Source organism: Dermacentor albipictus, chromosome 7, assembly GCF_038994185.2.
Source record: "Dermacentor albipictus isolate Rhodes 1998 colony chromosome 7, USDA_Dalb.pri_finalv2, whole genome shotgun sequence".
Taxonomy (NCBI): domain Eukaryota; kingdom Metazoa; phylum Arthropoda; class Arachnida; order Ixodida; family Ixodidae; genus Dermacentor; species Dermacentor albipictus.
Genome location: NC_091827.1, coordinates 58,281,610 through 58,305,252, shown reverse-complemented (window position 1 = coordinate 58,305,252; position 23,643 = coordinate 58,281,610). Strand labels below are relative to the sequence as shown.

The window sequence follows — 23,643 nt, the reverse complement described above, 5'->3', positions numbered from 1 at the left end:
TTGTGTGTCATGGAAACTCAGAGTCACTGCTTTGGGGCGCTCATAACAGCTGGCACATTCTTTTAGGGTGTTGTAGACAATATTAGACAACTGCGAGGTTATGTTTCTGTATAGTACTTGCCAACTTTCAGCACTACTGATCTATCCTCTGTATGCGATTTTACAATAAATATGAGTGCCAGATTTTCTAGTTTATAGTTCGCACCTGGTGTACAGTCCAAGTCCAAGCCATCCACCAGACTACATTTAGTGGACTTGTGATGAACACAGTAAACCCATGCTGAACTTTACTGAAGAAAACTATCTCTACATATATATCTAAGATATGCCATCCATTTTATTCTGTAGGATGAGCTGTTGAACTTAAAAGAAAGTTTTTTTCACGTGCAACCTGCACACAGTGTATAATCTGCAAGTAAAGAATTTGTTGTTGGGCATTAATCATCAAAATCATTTGTTAGAAGATTGAATAGAAGTTACTCTAAAACATAATTGTCCTGTGAAGACAAATTGAAGCATTGAAAACCAGCCACGTCTGGTACTGCCACCGATGTCAGCTAAAAATATTGTTCTTGGAGGGCAAAGATCATTGCTCAGTTAATTTCAGTGTGTGAACTAGATTTCAAAGAGGTTGTGGGTGCGTTTGTAACTCTTTTTTTTTATTGTGCTAAAAGTAAGGGAACCTGGTTTTGACAACATTGATAGTCCTCTGTGGCTGCGAACAAAAATGATCTCACAAAATTAAATTACATGTAGTCTGCACCCTGGATAGTGCATACAGCATAAAAGTTCAACTTTCACAGATGTATAACATACAATGGACAATATAGTGCTGCAGAATTACGTTCATACACGTTCCAGGGCTCTCGGGACAGATAAACATAGAAGTAAGCAAGCCAGGAGTCGGTGAGCTCTTCACCAGGAGTGCACAAACGCATATTAGCAACCACAATAGCACAATAACGGAAAATTCTTCATGTTTCGAATGTAACAACGATTTTCTCCGGTAGTCCCGAATAGTACAATAGTTTCCGAAAAATAGGAACCCTCAATGACAGTCTGCCTTGGTAGTCCAATTTTTGTACTTAAAGATGTTCTTTAAACAGGAACTGGCTCTGATTAAGTGGGGCATTGGTTACCCAAACAAGAGGGTAAAATCTGGCTTTTGATATGTTGTTTCTCTATTCAACATAAAGCTTTGTGCACTGTGCTCAGTGAGGAATCAAAATCTGTGTACCAAAAAGAAAGTGAAGTGAGAATAAAGAAAAAATTATTGCACGAAGTGGTACAAGTGCTCTTCTTGGTTCTTGTTTGCAGGCAAGCACTCACTTTGGCCTGACACCTCCAGAATTCGAGAAGTGCCTGACAACCGTAAGTGTCATGGTTTGATCAAACAGTGGACACCTTTGGTGCAGCTTGAAGTTAAGGTGGTTAACTAATTTAGCACAGTATAGCACAATAATTAAAGAGACAGTTGGGGTACTGTCTGTGTGTACCTGATATGCAGCTTCTGATGCCTTCGGAAATCTGGCTTCCTAAGTACAGGGGTAGAAGTGATACAGAAGTGGAGTGGGCACAAAAGATTGTGTAAACCAAACAAAAACGTCTTCTGTCTTAAAAAATTAATAAGGTAAAAAATCAGTGGAGACTAGAAAGATAAGATTACATACGGAATGTATAAATATTTATATGGAGGAAGTCTTCTGTAAAAGAAACGTAAATTTGCAACAGCAGCATCATGGACCAGAAAGAAGGGTGGGGATACCAGAGGATCTGTAGAAGCGTGTTAATCAACAGAAAATGGAAAACAAACAAACTAAAACCAGTGCAGCACAGCTTGTAATGTCATAACAAGGTAATGAAACATAAGTTCATTCAGTGATAAGACAATCAGAAGCAAATTAGAAAACAAATAAGCTCAAGTCACAGCTGAGGGCTGTTTTCCAAACGACTAGCAGGTGCTCACATGAGTGACGGGCACCTGTTGCAGGTTTTTCAGCGCTTGATTAATGCTAGGATAATAAAATAAAAACAAGAGAACAGGAGTGTACATATATGGTACGGACCAGGCCTCACACCTGCGGCTGTTTTATGTCATTCTTGCGCAACCTTAAACATTTATTGTTGTTAAAAGCTTTTTATGGCCAGCTAGCTGTTCAGCGTGAAATTGAAACAAGTTCAGTTGTCATCGCTGTTTGCAAGCTGTTTGTTTAATTGAGACATGCAGTGTTGTTTTTAAGCAGGCAGGTATTGTGCATTGCACTACTGAAGAAAGCAGGGGGTCACTGCATTCATGCATTGATTTTGTTGACTGTGACATCAGCGTGGGGCTTTTCTCTTTCTTTTGCTCACAGGCTTACCAATTACGCTGAGCAGAGTGCATTCTTTGCTGCAATATCAATTTAATAATTCATATACTTCTAGCCAACAAATTATTCTGGTTTGAGAACTTGTTTCACAGCAACCTGAAAAAATTCATCGTCTCACAGGCCGATGGTAGAAAAAAAAAGGAAGAAGAAATCCAGTTGTGTAATTATTGTTGACTTGCACTGATATTATTTGTATCTTGTACCACTGGCTGGAAGTTTTCGTTTGCATTATTTATACGTACTGTAATTTATTAGTGTACCATTTTTCAGTTACTGTACAAGAAGCACTGTCATTTTCTGCTACTATTTTGTGACGCATTTAACTCTGGCATTACTGTGCTTCCACTGTGCTGGGCTGATTTTCTCAGTGTTCCCCCACAAAGATGATTAGAGGAAACACTGTGATCATTCAGCTACCGTGAAAATTATTGGTAGTAAATGGATTTGTCTAATTTTCGTGCTTGTGCTTCAGATGTTCTTGTGGCTTTGTTTACTGCACTTTATCTTCCTAAATTTCCAAGTATTCATAGTTTTCTAAGCGCAGCTGGCCTACACGCACATACATAGTCACTTCAAATTGTTGCATTTACAATGCAGTGTTTTGTCGAAAATGATCAGCTTGCAAAGTCACAAAGCCGTCTGAAGCCAGCAAGACGAAGTTGAGGCGAATCCATGTGCTAATCCTTGTGCCCATGTTGGCCGAACTGCCGTACCTGCAGCTCCCACAGATGCTGGCACTACAGTTACTTCTAGTAATTTTCTGTAAGAAACTCAATGCACATTCTCAAGCAGTTTGGCTTTGGGACCTCCTTACATGCAATAACATACTCAGTGAAGCTTGGAAGTATTCGAGTGTACTATCAAGCTCGGTATGAGCTACAATGGCTGACGTGCTTTGTCACGTGCTTTTGCGTTGTTGCTCATACCGAGTGCAATAAATGTTGAATGTTAGTGAGTTAAGTATGTGTGGAGTTGAATGTATAGGAAAGATCTTCACTTACAGTGTGATTATGTTTGATTGACAGGATTTAACATAGTACCAAAGCAAGACAGCATTACAAGAGATGCCACAGTAGAGGACAAACTTCAACCACTTGAGGTTCTTTAATGTGCACTGAAAGCTCACCACACAAGCATCCCTTTATTGCATTCCCATTGGAATCCTGCTGCAGAAGCAGGGAATTGAACCCACAACCTCCTGCTCGGCAGCAGAAGCCATGGCCACCGTGGCGGATGCAGTAGAGGGGCTTAACATAAGCACCTTGTTAGTATTTCAATATTCTCTCATTGTGTCCTAATTTCAAGGTATGAGCTTGGTGCAGGACAGCAGCATCTTGATTTCTAGCACATTATTGATGTTGTTTCGGTAGAATCAGTCCAAGATGGAATGAGTGGTGTTCAGCCTCACCTTTGAATACCTTTCAAGAAGCGTGCTTTATGGCAGGTGAACTTCAAAGGTATCTACATTCCGCGACCGTTCAAGAGCTTCAACTACTACGAGATGCTCTGCTCCTTGATACCTGAATTGAAGGATTCCCCGCCAGGGCAGTTGAAGTCAAAAAAGTGAGATTGCTTTTTTTTTTCTTCAAGAAACATTTGCCTTGACTTTTCCCCCCACTTTGCAGCTGCCGGCTGCAGTCCTGCCAATTAGACATGAGCCCATTACCCACTACTAGACTACGCACTAGGCTGCTACCTACTAGCCTTGCTACCACGCATTGCTAGGGCCTCATAGATGGCAACACAGTGCTTTCGCAACTTTTGGTTTCTTGCGCCGTGGTGTGCGTGTCGTACATTTGTTTCAGAGAGTGATGAGCACCAATGAGTGTTTTGAAAATTTCGTCCAGAAACGCAGAACGGAGCAGCATTGTTACAGATTTGGCATAGGATGGATTGGGATGCGAGTGGACACTTTCTCATAAGCCTGAAACAGGGCGGCATTGGTATCTATGATATCTATGGCATTGATGTGCTATGAGACTGCAGTGAAACTCGATCGTGCCATATACAGGTGCGAGCACTTTGACAAACACTTAACGCAGAATGAGTTTGGTTTGATGTGTAGACTGGTTTCCGTTGGACCACCACCGAGCTGTGGTCAGACGTATCTGTGGTGTAGAGGGGCTACATGTTGAGTGAGGCATATCCCGGCAAAAATGTGTTCATGTTCATGTACTGTACACTTGCAAATTACCGTTAAACAAGAACAGTGTTCCTTGCAAGCACCAAGGAAAGCTTCACTTAAAATGATTGCCACAATGCGTGGATTCTGCATATTTTTGTTTCTGCTTTGCACCTGCATACAACAATTTGTGTATTTTCAATGTGCACCCGGAAGGGAAGCCTTGCCTGGGGAGACTTTCAATGCTTCACATTCGGGCAAATATATATATCCAAGTTTTAGAGCTTCAGGCCCGACAACTCTCAGTGCAACTACTTAACAGTGACAGCTAATTGCTTGGCTAATTAACAATGGGATGATGAAAGCTTAATAACAGAGGCACTTGGCAGGCTTAACTATTCTGGTGGACATGCGGGGCACTGCAAGTTGTGGAAAGAGCTCATAAATAGATTTCATGAAAAGCGCTCATAAAGCTAATTCCTCTGTTTTGCAGATCATACAACCTGTACCAATCCCCTGAAACGTAGAACACCATTGATTTCTTACAGTATTCAACAGGTTTACTTTATTTGAAGTGGTTCGGCGCTGTCGCTCTTGAAGCGAAACAAATTGTGCGTGGCCGTGAGCACCACAAACAAGTAACAGTGGAGGTTTAAGCAGAAACATGAGTGCAGCATTTGCCTGTCCTAGGCCGTATGGTGGCTGCCGGGTGGCAGTGATCTTGCTGTTGCTCAGAACAGAGGTGTAGGCCACGGTGGACAGCAAGCAAATGTGTGTACTGTTGCACCATTCTGAAAGATTCTTGTTTTTCTGAAAGAAAGTGCAGCTTCAAGCAGAAGTGTCCCATATTTTTCTTACCTTTTTTCCCCTTTTTTCCCAATTTCCACAGGTATCCATCTCTGAGGACTGTCATCATTGACAGTGACCAGAGCATGCCGTGAGTACCTTTATTCAGTTAGTACTGTTTTCCTGAAATATGCACTGTAATGATAAAAACTACGGTCGAATTTCGCACCCTGTTACAGTCAAATCTCACCATAATAAAGTTGCATCTGACGTAGAAGTGCTTTCGTTATGCCTGGTATTCATTATAAGCATATATTCCTGATGTATTGATTTGGCGAGAAAAAAATGATATTTTCTTTTTAGTGTTAGAAAATTTGGTATGTATTGTGTATCCGTAATCATCATAATGGGGTTTGATTGTGTCGGTGAACAATGTGGGACCATGCAAAATGTTAGCTGTACTAGGAGTTATAACATAATGGGCCTTGTGGACTTCTTGGCCATAAAATGGGCGGTAATTTAAAACAAATGAAGAAAAAAAAAAGATGAAATGCAAGGTAATGTAAGAGTTGTCACATTGCATAGCATGGGTGTGCGAGAGCACATGGGTGCATGTCCATTTCCTTTCTGCCAAAGATGCAGGAATAAAATATGCAAATGTACAGCATTTAATTAACCGTTTGACAATAGCTTTGCTTCCCATAGATTCCAAATACTGCATTAGATTTACTTAATTTTTATTATTTGGAGAATTTCGTACCGCGATACTGATTCAGCTAAGCTCTTGTACACTGCCTCTGTGTTTCAGCTGCGATGAGGAGAAAAGTTCGTGCGTAAGTGATTGACACAATGCATTACTAAGCCACCTTCAGCCAAGCGCTGCAGAGTTCAGCTCGTGTACTGTCATTCTTTCTTGTTGTGTCGTCTGCACCGTCCGTCATGGTGTTCACAAACCAACTAGTAACACAATTTCATACTCTCTTACGGTAGACTGTTTCAGTGTAAAATAATGGGTGCTAGTGTATACGTACACCAGGATACCACAATACATACATATCGGGGAGTAGCAGGGCTGGTGCTAACATCCTGTGGTGCGGCGATGAAACATTATGCTGTATAATCAGTCTTACGTTGCCTGAATCTTGTCCTTTAAGGTTGAATGATCCCAAAATGCCTTCATCATGAATATATCCTTGTCAGCATGCCAGCAAATAAGTTGAACGCAGTTAGTCATTGCTGTGAGAGTCCCACACACTTTGGCTGCACAAAGCCAAAGTGCCCTCCTTGCAATGACACCTTCAAGGATTCAGGTATTCGTGCATGCGAGCACGTGCGCACATTGCTGAAGCTTTGCTAGGTGAATCTTTAGTTGTGCCGAGATGAAATGTTGCGACGTGGTTGTCTTTCTTATGCAAACTTACTTAATGCCTCTAGGGATTCCCTATGTTCTTCAGCATGCTCAGTGCCTGCTATAGCCCTGTAGTGAGCTGAGAACACGAATTTATACTTTTATTTCCTGCTGCTTCAATGGAAGCTGAGCGCACGCCAACTTCATCTCTGCGTGTGCCCATTGATGCTGCAGTGGTTGCGTTTCCCTGCGAGATCTGATGCAAGGAGGAGACGCCGACCTGCAGGCAGCACAGAAAAACGTGACCGCCGGTGATCCGTTCACTATAATGTTCACTTCTGTGAGTCTGTAGCATGCGCCTACGCTGCCTTATGCATGGTGGCTGTTCCGAACCATCTCGCGTCTTTAACCTATCTATATTGCAGGGCACGACCGGAGCGCCCAAGGCTGCCGTGCTGAGCCACAGCAATTTCATCAACAATGTCCTCATGTACGACCAGAGGGCAAAGCTCACGCAGGTCAGTCACAACAGTGCTCACCTTCTGCTGCGGTTTGTAACAACTCTTGTAAGCAGATAAGGTCTCTTAAGAGAATACTGACACGTATTTCCAAAGGTGTAGAAACTCGCCGTACACTTTCTGCATGTACGATGGCCATACTTAGCGTACATAAGTTGGGAAATGTAATGTACATTAAATTGTTAAAAATCTCATCGCAGAATACTGAACCTGGTGTCACTGACGTTATCAGCAGAACATGCTGACATTGTGTAGCAGTAAGGCAGGATATGATAGTATTACTCATAAAAAAATTAACTGTAGTGCAGCATGCATTTCGTTAGGCTGTGCTAGCCTGGAGCAGCTGCAACTACTGCGGCGAGTGAGCTGACCAGCTTATAGTGACGTCATGACGCATCAGCCTCCCAAGTACCAAGTGCAAGACTGGTTTGTAGAGACAGGTGTATTATAGTAAAATATCTAAAGATGCTGAATTCAGGCACGACAAAGCAGTGGCTCATTTGACAAGCTTAGTGTGTGATGCGTCATAAGGTAGAAGGCTCTTCTTCACGATTGTCAGCTATGACAGCAGTACCTATGTGCATACGCATCGGCTCTTGTGTTGTGCCTGTGCTTTGTGAGATGCTTTTAGCCAAATTGGACCGCCAGTTACAACCGAAACTTGTAGAAAGGCATGTTTTCAAGATGTACAGATACGCTGACGACTTTCTTGTTTTTTTAAGTGTACCGAGTGACCAAACGTCCCTATCAGCAGCTGATAGTGCTAATAGCTAATACCTCACACACCAAGCTCGTCAAATGAGCAGTTGCTTCGTCGAGCCTGAATTTGGCTTTGAGAAAGCCTTGGATGCACAAGGTCGGGCACAGCTTCAGTTTGCAGGTGCCATGTCTCGAAACGTCGTGTTACCCCTGCCTTCCCGTCTGTTGGTCGCCATGGGAGGTCTGCTTTTAGAGTAGCTTAAAATGGCACCCACTGCAACCTCACAGGAAATGCGGAAACAAAAAAAGGTTGTGGTGATGCCATACTTACATGCAGTTTCACACAACCTGAAGAGAGTAGGAGGCAAGTATGCGTCTTCGCATTTGTGTGATTGGCACCATGTCGTATGCTTTTGCGAGAGCCAAGTGGTGCGAAGAAACTTTAGACTGTATGCGGAGACGACGTCACTCTTGCGCAAATCCAAGCAAATCTGATCGCCTCCAAGCGTAGTATGAGGCAGGGCGTTAGTAGAGATTTTTGAGCCACTCCAAGCCTATTAACATTTTTTTTTTTTTGACTGAACGAGTTTTTCAGACTGTTAGATTTTTTGGACTATTTTTCGGTCTCCGCGCAGTCCAGAAAATCGGTTGGCGACTGTATGTATGTCCATTTCAGGACAAAGGCCTCTTCCAGCAATCTCCAGTTACCTACCCCAGCCTTGTGCAAGCAGACTCCAAGTGGTGCTTCCAAGTTTTCCAATTTCATCACACCACCTAATTTTCTGCTGTCCTCGACTACACTTCTCTTCCCTTGGCACCTATTCTGTAAACGTAATAGGTCACCGGTTATCTGCCCTATGCATTACATAGCCTGCCCATCTCCATTTTTTTTCTCTATGTCAACTCGAATATTGGCTACCCCTGTTTACTCTCTCATCTACCTGCTCCCTTCGTGTTTCTTAATTAACATTTTTCCTTGTATCGCTCTTTGCATAGTCCTTACTTATTCTCAAGTTTCTTTGTTGACCTCCAAGTTCCTGCCCCATATATTGGCACTGGTACAATGCAATGATTGTACACTTTTATTTTCAATGAAAGTAGTAAGCTCCCATTCAGGATTGGGTTATGCCTGCCTTTTTGCCCCAACGCATTTTTATTCTTCTGTAAGTATCCTTCTCATGGGATCTGAGTCCCCCGTGAGTAATTGGCCTAGATAAACATACTCCTGCACAGACTCTATAGGCTAACTGATGATCATGAATACTTGTTCTTTTTTTTTTGCGTATTAATCTTCAACCCCATTCTTTCACTTTCTCAGTTAGTCCTCAGTCATTTGTTGAAATCGTCTCCAGCGTTACTTCACAGAACAATGTTATCTGCACACCATAGGTTGCCGAAGTAGTCACCATAGAACCTCATTCCCATAATGGAGGTCATACAGTTTGGTTAAGTGCGCCAAAAAATAAGAGGCTTCACATTGTACTTACAAACTATTTTTATTCTTTATAAAACCCATCAGAATGGCTCTTAATGGCAAGGGTGCTGCAATATCACTAAATATATTTGATTGGTGGACGATCGGTCGTCGTGTTAACGACATGACCTGTCATAAGATTAGTGAGGTATGTCACAAAATTTATTTCTTTAGCAAGTGCTGTATTTGTATTTTTGTTCTAGGGCGATTGGGTTACATGTGTTCATTGAGTCGTGCCGCATTTGCATGCTTACAATCTGCACGTAAATGCAGAATTTCAGCTGTCATCATTTGTTGTTTTGCAAGTTAGTGCAGTAAAGGTGTCTTACACACTGCTGGCAAAGTCATCATTCATTCCTCACCTGCATGGACACTAGACAAATGCGAAACATTTTGATGGATGCATCGCACCATGTTCTCCTCTATTATAGTGTTGCAGATCAGTTCTGCAGAAGCTCATGAGGTGCATGAAGGTTCATGTAAGGGGGAAATTATCATCCACCTGCCTGTAGCAGGAAGCTGCAAAGGAAGCCCATCTGGGTCTCCTCTGTAGCTTTGTGCTACACTTGGGTGGATGACAATTTCTCCCTTTCATATTGCCGAAATGCATACATTATTTGAGATACGTTTAGCAGTTTTAGCGAGAACTTTAGCAAACTTGCAGCAAAAGTCTGCTAATATCTTGCAACTTTGTCTTTGTTTCGTGACATCCTCAAAAAAAAGTTGGCAACATTGGATGGGTGTCGTTGGATTTCAAAAGCAGCCACCATGAAGGCAGATGATACTGTACTTGCAGGCAAAGGTGTACGGCACTTTCATCTCTGGTTTGTACATCTTGCATGTTGGACACGTGAGGTCCTTCTACGGTGTGATGGTGGCTAAAATTTTTGAACTTCTTGTGGTTATGTATGCAGGGAGCACTTGTCTCCTTTCATTAGCTCTCATTGGTTCGAACGTGAGAACATGGTAAGATTTTACAACCTGGCAGGTTGGCAACATCTAAAACAACATGCTATTTTCCCGAGATGCAATGCTGCCTGCTGGGCCTAGGAGGGTGGCAGGTGGCGCTCGTTAGTAATCCATTCTCGCAGAGGTGTACTGCATGAAGCAGGGAAGACGACGTGTTTGTCTTGCTATTTTGTTACCTGCTTCACACTGTACACCTCTGCTTGGGCTTGTTTTCAGACATCTACTTGTTGCAATTGGTTCCATGTGGCCCCTCCAGAAATATAAGGTGAACCTCTGATGTAGACAGAATGGCACTGTTCTGTCGGGCATGCCCGTCACTGCAGGCCACGGTGATGTGCAACCCACTGCCCTTCTTCCACGTGTATGGCCTGAGTGTCGTGCTGGCTCGCCCACTTGTGCTGGGTGTCAAGGCTGTCGTGTCAGCGCCCGCATATGACGCCACTGCTGTCCTGAAGGCCATCCAGGAGCACAGGTGAAGCAGGGTCTTTCTGAAATGTCTTTACAAAACACAATCGGATTCTCACATAGGTGTCCATTTAGCTGCTTAGTCATAAAGTTCTGGTTGAGTGCACATGCAGCCAGTTAATCAGTAAGACGTTCCACCAAGTGCAACGATGCTGGGTCAAATACTTGGTCGTGGGCCCCGTCAGGTTCTTGTACAATGTTGCTTGATTGTACACATGTGCTTGAGGTGACAAAATTACTTAGACAGCTGTGCACTTGTTTAGAGGCCTAATCACAAAACCAGTACGTTATTCAACCCACTGTTTTATGATAGTAATTCAAGGGGACATGTCCGTTGAAACTTTTTTGTTGCTTGATTTTGCAGCTTTGCATAGGTTAGCGGCAAGGAATAAAAAATATTAGGTTTTAATGTTTAATACTCTGCATCATTTCAAGCAGGTAGAAATTCAGAAAAAAGAAATGCTACTTATACATTGGAAAATATGGCTCCATTTCGTTCTTAACAGGCAACACTGGAAGCTATGCAAGTGCTGTCAAACCTTGTTACAATGAAATGGGATATGAAATAGTGTACCTAACGAAGTAAGTGAATGTTCCCATGAAATCCCCATGGAGATTCATAGTTTGGTACATGCAATAATGGATATAACAAAGTAAAGGATATAACAAAATTATTCTGGCTCCCGCATCAACTTCGTTAACATATATTGCTGTAGTTTGTTTACAGAGGTCTCACTCCACGCACTTTGCAGTGCACTTGTTCTTGATCTGTGAAACTTTCTACAGAATAACTATGTTGTATGTATTAGAACTACTATACTTGTGGACGAAAGATTACATCAAATCACATATTAATTGTGCATCCTTGTACTTCCAGTATGTGGTGTACTATGCTTTGGTTGTGATTGCAAAAAGTGCACTTTGGCCACTGGTCACAGGACTGGGTAACTCCTCTCATTCGGTAATAAATGAGTTCAGACTTGTGATGCCTTCCATGTAATAACTACATCATGTTCTGTGACTCAGAAGTGTGAGACCTAATGTTACACCAAATTACATACTTGTGTCTTTCATTCCTAAGTTAAGCACTATTTTTTGGTTGCAAATGCAAGCAGTGAGCAAACTGTCTCTGGCCTTCGTGGCATTGCCTGCTACATATGAAATGGAGCGTAGGTTGACTTATTTCGGGAAATTCTCTTGGCCGTCTGTGAGGTATGCCATAGTCTGACTCCTTGGAAGATGTACGAAATTTTTGTGGCCCAGTGCATGACAAGCTTGATGCCCTGGGTGTCTATGGCATTCTTCCAGTGAGCGCAAGGTTGAGTTGTTTGATTCTCGGTCACAGCGACTGCATTCTTGTGGAGAAAAAAGGAAAAAAAGAAGGGTGACTTACCGTCCCTTCCAGGCATGTACTGCACATGGTCAAAATTATTTAGGGTTCCCCACGGCTTCTCTAACAATCCCCTGCCTTGCTTTGGGAAATTAATATCAGTCAAGTTTGAGGCCTCCTGGTCTGCACACGTTCTAAAGATCCATCGCTCTTACAAACCACCAGGCCTCCGTTTCCCTGTGAGAGAGGAGTCTGTTAGACCTTGCTCGTGTTTTTTGGCAATGATAACTGCATGTGCATGAATATAATGCAAGCTGTTCTGTGCATGCGTCAACAACTGAACAAACTTATTGAGTGCGCAGAAACCACGGACTCGGAAGGGATAAGACTAGCACAAGTGAAATGACAGTGCTTGTCTTATCTCTTCTGTGTCTGGTTTCTGCGTGCCAAGTTTGGTCAAGAAATACCAACTAGCTCGATCTCTCACATTGTGAACAACTGATGGGAAAACATCTTGCAGTGCATTTGAAGCTTTGCTCCGAATGTAATGGGAGATTTTCCCCCAATTTTATGATGACTCAACCACAAGGCAACTCAGCTTTACCAGAAAGCTACCGTATGAATACAACGGAGAGAAGACTGACGAAGTGGGCGCAGTAGTGGCCCATGTCTTCAATGACATCACAGTTCAAAGTGGGCAGGAGTGGATGGAGTATCCACTCACGTGATGCGTGTGCATATGGGCATATCCACGTAAACGCAGCTGGAATTCATGACATATTCAGCTATTCGTTTTCAAGTGCTCTAGAGCACTCTGGTGGTGCATGCTATTTTCAGCTCGTCAAAATTGAGTGCTTAGAATACATTCGACCAGTTCTTTCAGAGCGGCACGCTAAGAGTGCTCAGAGGCACTGGACCGGTGAGCATGACTGAGATCTGGAGGAAGTCTCGTCACATGGCTCCTACAGCTTCCATGGTTGGCGTGGCGTCTGCCAAGGTGGTGTCCTGGCGCCTGTGCACCCTGTTTGTTTACAACAGAAAAAGCGCTGATGTGTTTTCTGTGCTGGCCTCTGATTGCTCTGGCGAGCAGCTGCACATTCGACTTGGTCACACTTTCTCTGGCTTCGATCAAGGGCAGCCTTTACATTGTTGCAGTTTGAGTCGGAGCATGATAGGGGCTAGTTGAATGTGCCATAAGACTATGCCCGCCTGGCCCCTTAGAGCACTGCACCACAGTCCTTTTAGAGCATTCCAGTGCAGTGCAGTGGTGGTTGCCGTGGTCCCACATGGGCACCAACGCATGAGAACATTGGGCTGTGCGGATGTGCATCACATGTCATGCTGTGCAAGAACATTCTATTATCTTAAGGCTATGGTTGCATTAGGTATCTTCACTTCCCGATGTAGTTATAATAATTTCTTTTGCTTATCTTTTAGGTCAACTACTGTTTTCTCTCATGTTGTATTCATAGCCAGAATACCTACACTTGTGCAAATGCGGTGGGTGCTCATGCCGCAACTTTGAAGCCGAGCTGCAGCGTGCCCTGCCCTTGTCTTTCAGTGCAAATAAAATAAAACTGAATGCTCCACTCAGTGTTTTCTTTTTTGCCATTTGTGTTAACTGGGGATACATGTTATAGAATCAGACACGTTAATGGCAAATAAGATAACTTGTTTTCATGGGGCTTGTTGGTTTCCTTTTGTTAGGTTCCCACTTATCTTTGTTTGACTGATGTAACGCCTTGACAGATGTAATGCCACTCGTTAGCTAATAAAATTCTCTTCCGCTTACCCACTATGGTAGCTTACTGGCTGTGGTGTTGGGCTGCTAAACAAGAGGCCGCAGGATCGTATCCCGGCCATGGCGACCGCATTTTGATGGTGGCAAAATGCAAAAACACCCGTGTACTTAGATTTAGGTGCACAATAAAGAACTCCAGGTGGTCTAAATTCCAGGAGTCCCTCATTACAGTGTGCCTCATAATCAGATAGTGGTTTTGACGCGTAAAACCTCATAATGTGTTTTTTCTTCTGCTTAAATGTCTATTCCATCTTTTGGCTTGCAGTTGTTTCACGTAGTTACTGCAAATGTATGTTTAATTATTATTATTTTTTTTTTCAGATGCACTGAGCTATGCGGTTCACCTACCATGTTTTTGGACATCATCAACACTCCTTTGAGGAAACAGTTTGACATCTCATCTCTCCAACGAGGTCAGCTTAACTGGATACTAGGAAATTAAGGCATCAAATAACAGATGTGCATGATAATATCAGAAATCTTTTTTTTTTTCGTAGTTGAGGATTTGTCTTACACAAAAAAAAAAACATTAGAGATGTAGTTCATGATGAGTGGCCATATAATTGCAGCCACTGACCAAGCCAAAAGTGCGAAGGGTGAAAAATCGATGCTTCGTGATCCTTACAGGTTTCTGATTCATTGTGAGTGAGATAAGAATCAGTCATTGGATTACTTCGTGTATTTTTGTTTTATATCTATTGCACTGGCTGTTGCAGATTCCTTGGGCTCATAAGCTGCTCAAGAAAATTACATATTGTCTTGTCATGGCAACAAATAAATGAATCAGCTATGAAGTTTTTTGTATATCTTGGAACGTTCAGTTGTAGGTGTTGCTGCAGCAAGTTTATAATCTGTGGTGAAAAAAATTTAAATTGGTGGTTACTGGGGCTATTTTAAAGGGCCCCTGAAACGGTTCGGACAAATTTTGTAGACGCGTAGGGTACAGCTTAAGTAGAACATTCGCACCACAATTTAAGTGAAGCGTTACGTATTAATGGAGCTACAGGCGATTAGAAGTTACCCTCCTCCCCAGCCATGCTTTTCCTCCTCAACTCGTTCGCCGAGCGAGCGGGGCTAAGCTCCGCCTTTACTGGTCCTGCGTCACGATGTGACGTCACATTGTCCACTTCCGGTTGTTTGGAGCCCGCCCCCGCCCACGCGAAACCTCTCCGCTAGCCGCTTGGCCGTCGACCCCAAGCGAGAGCTATCGAAGCAGCGTGCGTTGTGAGCATTCTGTCATAGCTCTGAACGTGTCTGGTATTCCGGTAACCACAGGCAAGCTGGTCATTTCGGCGAATGACTGGAGGCATAAACTGAAGCTGATAAAGGAACTTTGGCGTAGACGTACGTGAGCGGCCTGATCGGTCTGCACGGTCCAGACACTTGTTGGCGCAGCGCTTAACCGGCCAAACAAAGCGCTAATATTGCTCTAACCAAGTGTTAAACATTTTAAACATTGATAAAAACAACGTGTTGATGATTACACTCCTGCGAGAAATACGCACCAGCAGCAAACAATACGCTTCGTTGCTGCTACTGTGTATGGTTGAGCTCCATGCCACCAGGTGGCTGCACCGTGCAGGCATTCACATTTTCCCTTCTGCTCATCTCATGGCTCATCCCGTTACGGCACAGTCAAGCGGCCAGACCCTGTCCCCTTGCGCTTGCGTTTGCCCTAATACCGGACTCGCGAAACGCTATTGCGTTAGTAATCTTCCGGTGTAAAGTGACGGCCACAAACGCGGGAGTCCTGGCGCCGATCGGATAGCGGCAGCCCGATGCGCAGCAGCCAGTTCGCTCGTACGCTGCCTTGCAGAGGGACACGATGTCGCAGCTTGACATATTGCCTGTTGCTACGTTTGCAGTCCACAAGGCAACAAAGTCGAATCATAGTGCTCGCGAAAAGACTGAGACCGACTCTGACCGCAGAGCTCTTGTCAAAATGGAGTACGTTGTAACACAAGCAGACGACACTTGCTCTGTGCCGGAAGTGCTTAAGTGTACTGAAAAATTGTTCTTGTGCATTCGCTTTATGTTACTTTCTTTTCATAAAAACAAATTAACTAACATTCCAACTATTACGAAGATCATTTGTTTACCAAAAAGTTGGAAAAATTATCCATCACGTGCCCTGGTCAGCCGATCAGATAGCTCGCCCCACTGACGTAATATGGGTGATTTCGGTCATATGGGTAGGGGCGGCTTAAAATTCCGCCGAGCAGTGCGCTGCGATCGGCAGAAATGTGCATTTTTAAAACCTTATAATAAATTACACGCTTTACGCAGAGCACTTAGATGTGTCAATTAATGATCAGAAGGACCTACTCTAACGACTCAGTACGTTTGTAGAAAATCGTCAAAAGCGTTTCAGGGTCCCTTTAAGGCGAAAGTCTTGGACTGCTCATGGGACAAAAATTTGACTGTCTGGTATTATGGCACCAAAATTCAATGGCCCCAAAATTGGGGGTCGAACCCTCGACGTTTTGTGGAAGTCAAACACACGACTTTTGGTGTTAATTGCGGCAAAGTGAATTAAAGCACAGTTAATTAACATAGAGTTAACTAAGGCACTCAAACCCACTACCTTTGGTGGGAGAAAACAAGTAATAGGAAGTAACAATGCATTCGAATGAAAATGTCAAGTAATGTAATGGATGTCCCGTGAGTGCGCAGACTTTCGCCTTCATCCTTTTAGCGTATGCTAAAGTGACTGTCGTTTTTTGTAAAGGCTCTGTGCGATCTATCGCACAGACTTTACATAAACTTCTATTTTTTTATTTTGCTTATCTCGAAACTCCGTCTGTATTATATTATTTTTTCCAGTTTTTACAACTTTCAGTTAATGGGGTTTTGTTGTTTCGTACTGTTTTGTCTTGTTGTCATGGCAACAATAAAATAAATCAGATCTAACATTCAGATAACATCCAGGTAACAATCGGATAACAATCAGATAACATTCAGTCGTGGGTGTTGCTATGGCAAATTTATGAACTGTGGTACATACTTTGTGTGTAATTAGAGGTTGTTGTAAGTTCGAAGAGTAGTTTCAGAAGATTGCCGAGCTTTAATTTTAAGATGTGATGACATGGGAGTTGAATTCATTGTCCCACTGGATGCAACTTTGCTATTAACATGTGCCATTTGGTTTACTGCGCTGCATAGATAAAACGAAACAACACAAGGAACAGTGACAAAATGGTTTCATATTTTTGCATTGTGCTTTGTTTTGCAGCACTAGAGCAATGCAATAAACAAAAAAAAATGTGTTATCAACTGGCCACCATTGAAACCTTCTTGTTGCTTTACTTAGCTCATGATGTCACAGGTGAAATCACAAAGAGTGGCAAAAACATGACTTCATCACTGTTCCTGAGTGCATGATAAAAACAAGAGGTGACTGCATGCTTCTTGCTCTTGTGTGAGTACATTGACTATTATGTTACTCTAGAAGCAATGAATTCTGTCTGGCCATATCTGTCGAGGCTTAATGATTCTAGCACCATGGGTCATCGACCTATCATTTCAATTATTTCGTTCGCTCGTGTTAACTGGAGTGAGCTCTTGCAGGGGAGTCCGGTGGAACTGTCGTCACTCCTGCGATACGTAGCCTAGTCCGGGAGAAGCTCAATGTGAGCTTGAGGGTGAGTACGGAAAGTCCTCTTTATGCTAAATGGACACTTGCTTTTGGTGTCCATACTTGTGTGTAGACTGAAAGGTTATTGCGTTGCATTATCAGAGTAGTCTGGCTTGCAGTTGAGCAAGTTTGTCTGAGGATGTTGCAACTATATATCTTCCCTGTTCATAACCACAAATAATGATATCATGGTGGCAGAGAAATAGCCACACCATTCAGCAATCTTTGTACTTCTACTGCAGACTGTAATTCATGACCCAAACTGTGTGTAACTACTATTTGACTGAGAATGCCTCACTGAGCATTCCTGCTCCTGGTAACAGTGTCTGAAGTAAGTGTAACTTCTATGCCTTTAAAGAAGTTCTAGTTCGGTGGGAGTGATCTGCACATCTTTGGAAACATGCCACAGATGCTGCAACTACTGTGCTGTTTCTCTAATGTACTTGCTAATCGGTGAATCGCTTATGTTTCACCGCACTTGAAGGAAAAAAGTAAAAGAAACTAAATGCCAGCATCAGTCTTTCAAGTTTCCTATAAAGATGTTAAAAACTTAATGTATGATTGCATGTACAGGTTTTAAACAGCTTTTTATGTGGCATTCATGAATAAGTGTTGAACGATGAGAGTGCTAAAATGTTGTGAAAAAATTATTCTTTTTTCAGTATGATTAAGCTTACATTCCTGGAGTGTTTCTTGTTTACGCTAAAGCTTTTGAATGAATTGCCTACGCAATGCTTGCAAGTTTTAAGTTATGAATCTTCGTAATGCAGCATACCTTTATGTTTCACTTTATCTTGTTACCATAAAATATTGGTGTTTTGTTTTACATAGCCTGTTTCTGTTGACTTAAATTTCCAGACGTATGTACGTATTGTGCACTACGCTTCAATGTGCCACTGACAGTACCACTTGGTAATTGGTGCTGTGCATGAAGTAGCAAGTTCGAATCTAGGTCTTTGCAATTACACTATGTCCCGATGGAAGCTTGAACACAAAAGTCTCCGCATACTTAGATACAAACGCATGTTAAAAGTGCCCACACAGCCAAAGTGACTCCAGAACCCCATTGCTGCATCGTTCTTCATAGTCCAGGTGTTGCTCCTGGATGTTGAAGTTGATCAACGAACCAGTTAGTAGGGAGAGATGTTGACACACATAGTCCAGGTGTTGCTCCTGGATGTTGAAGTTGATCAACGAACCAGTTAGTAACGAGAGATGTTGGCAAAAAGTTTGCTACTCTGATGCCTTCGACACAACATGCACTTTTTTAAGCGATGGAAACTTCAGTATCGTTAAGCCATCCTACTGCAATCTGAAATACTGGGGTTGTTTGAACACTTCTGCGACCATCATTCAGGTGGGCTATGGCACGTCCGAGCTGACCACGGCGGCCATTGTGACAAGCAACGACGACCCTGATGACAAGCAGCTAAACACTGTCGGCCGACCGCTAGCCGGCCTGGAGGTGAGGTTGTCTCCCTTCTACCCAAATATAGGTACCAGCCACATGCGTCTTGCTAACAAAAACAAACTGTGAGGGGCCTAGCAGTGATGGGAAAGGAGTGCCTTCTATAATGACTTTCTGAGTGATCTGTTCAGGTAAAGCACTTATACAGCACCCGTTATGAACATCTGGTGCTGACTTGTGCTGTGCCTGCCTTTTCATTTTGCTGCCCAGTCACTGAGTGCAGATGTTCATTCTTTTCCAGCTTCTCCTTTGTGCTTCCGCTCATGCTCGTGGTGCACATGGTTGCCTCTTCTGCTTCCTTCATCTGTCTGCATGTCAGTACGTTCCTCTCTGCCTTGTTAATCGACTGTGAACAGCTGTTTGCTGTACTCTGGGTCGGTGCCGTCTGTTGCCCGTCTGTGCCTTGAAACTCCTTCCCCTCGCACATCTGCCTACTGTCTCAAATTTTTCTATAAAGTTTATGAATGACTTGGGCTTATAATTACTTGGGCTTGTTATATGATTTTACAAATGTTGTGCCAAGTTTTATGGGAAAAAAAAGGCTCTGCTTGCAAAAAAGTTTCGCTCGTTGGACCCTGAACCTTCTGGTGGGAGTTTTCTGATGGTGAAACGATGCAAGAAAGGTACTTTCCTTGAAAAAGTTTATATGAACAAGTTCCCAAAGTAGGCAGTAGCATCAAATTTGCTGAAAAAGTTATCACTGGCATTTAAAAACAATGTGTTGTTTGTTAGTATTTGCAGTGCCAAGTGACAACATGGTGATGTGGCTACACATGCTCACAGCCAGAATTACTTATCTCATTTTTTTTGTCGACCCATCCTTGAATCCCAAAAGCACAGACCCACTATAATTTATGGACCACTGCTGCCACATTGTAGTATATATGACTTGAAATAACCTAAAACTTGTATTGAAAACAACTGTTGTGTCAATGCCATAGCCACACGTGTGTTTAGGTACTGGCTCCTGAGCTAGGAAGACACCAGATCAAATTCTAGAGGTGACGTTGTGCCTTGGTAGCATGCCATTACATTGACAGACATACTACTGTCTACACACTTTCAGAGCATGAATAAAACACTTTTTATGGTAAACTGGGTGCATTAAAACACCTTTCTAATAAATCGTAGAATGGCCTCACTATTTAAAGTACGCCATGTTACGAATCTCATGCCGTAAACATCTTTCGGGTCCTTTAACTATAAACTGAGTTACCGCACCGATACCCGGCTTTCTCTCTTTTCGTCTCGGCTAGTGCGCTGGAAGCTACACAGCGTAGGAGCCAAGAGGGCAAAGCCCCGGCCAAAACTTGAGCGTCGTGGCGGCAAAAGGACTCTCGCGGGCACCCCATGGCGGCTGTGGTAGACTACGCTACACACCACGCCACTGTCATCTCTGAGGCCATACGCAGCTGATGCAGCTACGCACAGTGAAAAGACGAAATAATCCTTCTGTCTCTTTGAAATTGCAGACATATATAGTTTTCATTTATTTAACTTAATATTAGTGATTATGTATTACTGAGAATGCTCTCGTGGTCACGAAATCAGCCAATAGCATTGGTGGGTCCAGCTCCTTTCAATGATGCTGCATGACATTGTGGAAGCGAGAGCAAGCGATCTTTCGCCGTTTTTTGACACGAGATTGTACATTCCCTGCTGCATGCACTGCTGTAGTATTTGGCTCCCATGTTCAGGGGCAGTCTCTATGACCGATCAGCAATGTTTTCTTACTATGTTCAAAAAGTGTTTCAGGGCGCCTTTAAGTTAGAGAAAATGTTGGCACTTTTAGGTGGCACTTGCTGCTTCTTGCTGCATAGTGAACAGAGAAAGAAATGTGGAGAATAAAAAAGGCACTCTGAGACCACATACGTGCTGTTTCATAGACGATTAGTGGGGAACAACATATAGAGCTAGATCATACAACAAATTCATAATAGTATCATCATAATGTTGCTTGCTATACAGATCACAACAGTAGGCCTGGACACGATGGTCCCAAAAACATCCCATGATGTAATGCTTTCCACCAAAAATTTTCAAGGCTGTAAGTCCACTTTAATTTTAAAGCCTTTTATTAGTCATGGGCTAAGTTCTTTTTCTCTCTTACTGCGGCACACATTACTATAAACTAGCTCTGCTTTGTCTGCCTGTCTGTGCTTTCCATTATGCCATTGTTGTCATATTGTCACCATTGTTTTCATTTAGCTGCAGCAATGTGTAGTTGGAAGGTGGACATGCTTAATCATAGAAATTGGAATAAGTGGGTATACGCACTCGCCAATATTTCTTACAGGCTATGTACTCATTAACACTCACGTGCACTCGCACTTGTCGGCGTTCCAACGCTCACGCCCACTCGTGCTCACCAGCGTTCACTCACGTTAATGGTCACTTCCATTCACACTTACCGGCACCCGTTGAGGCGCGCACTCGTGTCCGCTCCCAATCGCATGCATACTCACGCCTGTTCAAAACCACTGCCACTCATTTTAGTCCGTTCTCACATTAACTGGTGCTTACTCCCATTAGTTTCCACATCCTCTCACACCCTTCATCACTCACTAATGCTCTATATCATGCCTGTGAAGTGAATAAAGAGCTAGTACAAGTCGATATGCTCGCGAATGAATATGCCAACCCATGGCTACCACAGAACAGCTGCTTGTGCTTGGCAATTTGTGCGTGGTTTTGTGTACTTCACAGACTCTGAGAGCGCTGACATCTGTGCATGTTTGTTGGAGGGCACAGCAAGCTATTCTGCCAAATGCTTCGTTTTAAACAATTAGAATTTTTTTTAAAATTGCCCGTCGCAGGTAGTATTGATCTAACCCTTGAACTGGATTGCTTGAAGAGGCAGACATTATTTGCGCAGTAAATCTAAATGCATGATTGAATAATTACAAAAAAATTGTTATGTCTTTAACTGATTGCTTGGTGTCCGATGTTGCCATTTATGAATTGTAGCCAGTGAGCTTGAGCTTGCTTGCTTGCTTGAGTGAGGATGGCAGTAATTTCAACATATGTGCCATCAAAGTTGAGCCAAAATACACTGCTGTTCCACTTACTTTTTAAACAAGATGCCAATTTATGCACTGGAACACCAACATATTTTGTTGCACACTCTGGGAATGAATATCTTGAAACTGGTGCCATCCTGAGAATTCGTTACAAGTGGATAGGCCTTGTGAACTCACTGGCTTCAATTTGTGTATTGCAACATCCACCATAAAAGTAATTAAAATGTTGTTAATCAGTCAATTATGCATTTCGATTTTTCATGCTAGTTATGCCTGCCTCTTAGAGTAATCCATTTCAAGTACTAAAACTGTGCTATCTGCCACAGATGATGTTTTAAAAATCTGTATAGCTTAAAAAGAACAAAAGAATATGTGGTACATCAGACACAGGATGGCATTGTGTGCATAGTGCAACAGCAATTCTTGAGAGTTCAGGAATGCTGGAAGTAATTGGAAAGTGTCTGTGGTTGCAGTAGATAAGTTCATAGCTGGAGGAATCGCAAAAGTTTGTCAATTCCTTTCAACTTATGTTGACAATCTGACACTATATTACATCATACAATAATCTGCTTTTGAACATCATGCTGTGAGCACTCGAGGGAGAGTAATAGTGAACGTCGTCATCCTCGTGGCTTCAAGAGCATGACAAAGTAGTGATGCATTGATGATTCCAGTGATTGCTGATTCTCTGCGATGACAGGCTGTCAGAAAATGAATTGATGCCTTAGTCGCAGGAAAGAATGCACTGTAAACTTGTCGTGCCGCACCCGATCTACAGTCGGGCACCAGCTTCAAGCATGCCAAGGTAAAGCACAAGAAATGATGCTCTCTGTAAAGTTCATGCAGTTTAGTTACCAACTGGAGGGTTCCGATTGAAGCAACATGTCTTGAACTGCTGTACAAACCAATAGCAATGCTGTGTTTCTGTCCAGGTGAAAATAGTCGACCCCACCACGGGCGCAGAGCTGCCAGTGGGCACACCAGGAGAAGTCTGGGGTCGCGGTCCCAATGTCTTCCTTGGCTACTACAATGATGAACAGAAGACGAAGGAGGCCATGACGCCTGATGGCTTTTACAAGACAGGGTAAAGACAGATTATAATGTACTCTGTGTGCTAAAACATCAATTCTGTTCATTGGCTAATGAGACTTTTGAAGGTGTTTCTGTGCTTTGCATTAGCATATTCAACTGGGTGGTTCACTGGGGTGATTTATTTAATGTGCTTTGAGTACTCAGCAATGTTTTTTTCCTCCTTGCCTCTCATTTTTCACCATTTCCCTTGCCGTCTGTTGTGCACTAGATGCTGCGTAAGATAACCTCCGTTATTCCTCCTTTGAGAGCAATATAGTTGTTTCAGGTTTGTATACAGTGTGTATCGCCAAGTGCATGCACCAGAGCCATGCATTTGACTTACGTCAGCACAAGCAGATTATAGTTAGTATTGTCTTACAACCCTAAGACTCCGTAACCTTCATCTTCATGTTTTTGTAAACAGGAACTTTGGAATACAGTACACTTCCGGTAATTCGACTCCGATTAATTCTATCTCGGCTGAAGGTCCCATCCAGCACCCATGTATTTCCATGGGCCCCAACTTTCTTTGTTTTGATGCTAAAATTGGCCTTTGCCGGATAATTTGA

General features: G+C 42.9%; 1 protein-coding gene across 1 annotated transcript in view; it reads left to right on the top strand.

Annotated features, from left to right (window-relative positions):
• The window catches only part of LOC135912666 (medium-chain acyl-CoA ligase ACSF2, mitochondrial-like), a 33,096-nt gene that overhangs the window by 4,713 nt on the left and 4,740 nt on the right, over positions 1–23,643 (top strand). The window contains exons 4-13 of the mRNA XM_065445157.2: positions 1,318–1,371; positions 3,814–3,932; positions 5,381–5,428; positions 6,860–6,965; positions 7,051–7,143; positions 10,609–10,757; positions 14,203–14,294; positions 17,449–17,522; positions 18,873–18,980; positions 22,936–23,087. Of these exons, the coding sequence (XP_065301229.2) occupies positions 1,318–1,371; positions 3,814–3,932; positions 5,381–5,428; positions 6,860–6,965; positions 7,051–7,143; positions 10,609–10,757; positions 14,203–14,294; positions 17,449–17,522; positions 18,873–18,980; positions 22,936–23,087 (995 nt within the window). The remainder of the gene's footprint in view (positions 1–1,317; positions 1,372–3,813; positions 3,933–5,380; positions 5,429–6,859; positions 6,966–7,050; positions 7,144–10,608; positions 10,758–14,202; positions 14,295–17,448; positions 17,523–18,872; positions 18,981–22,935; positions 23,088–23,643) is intronic.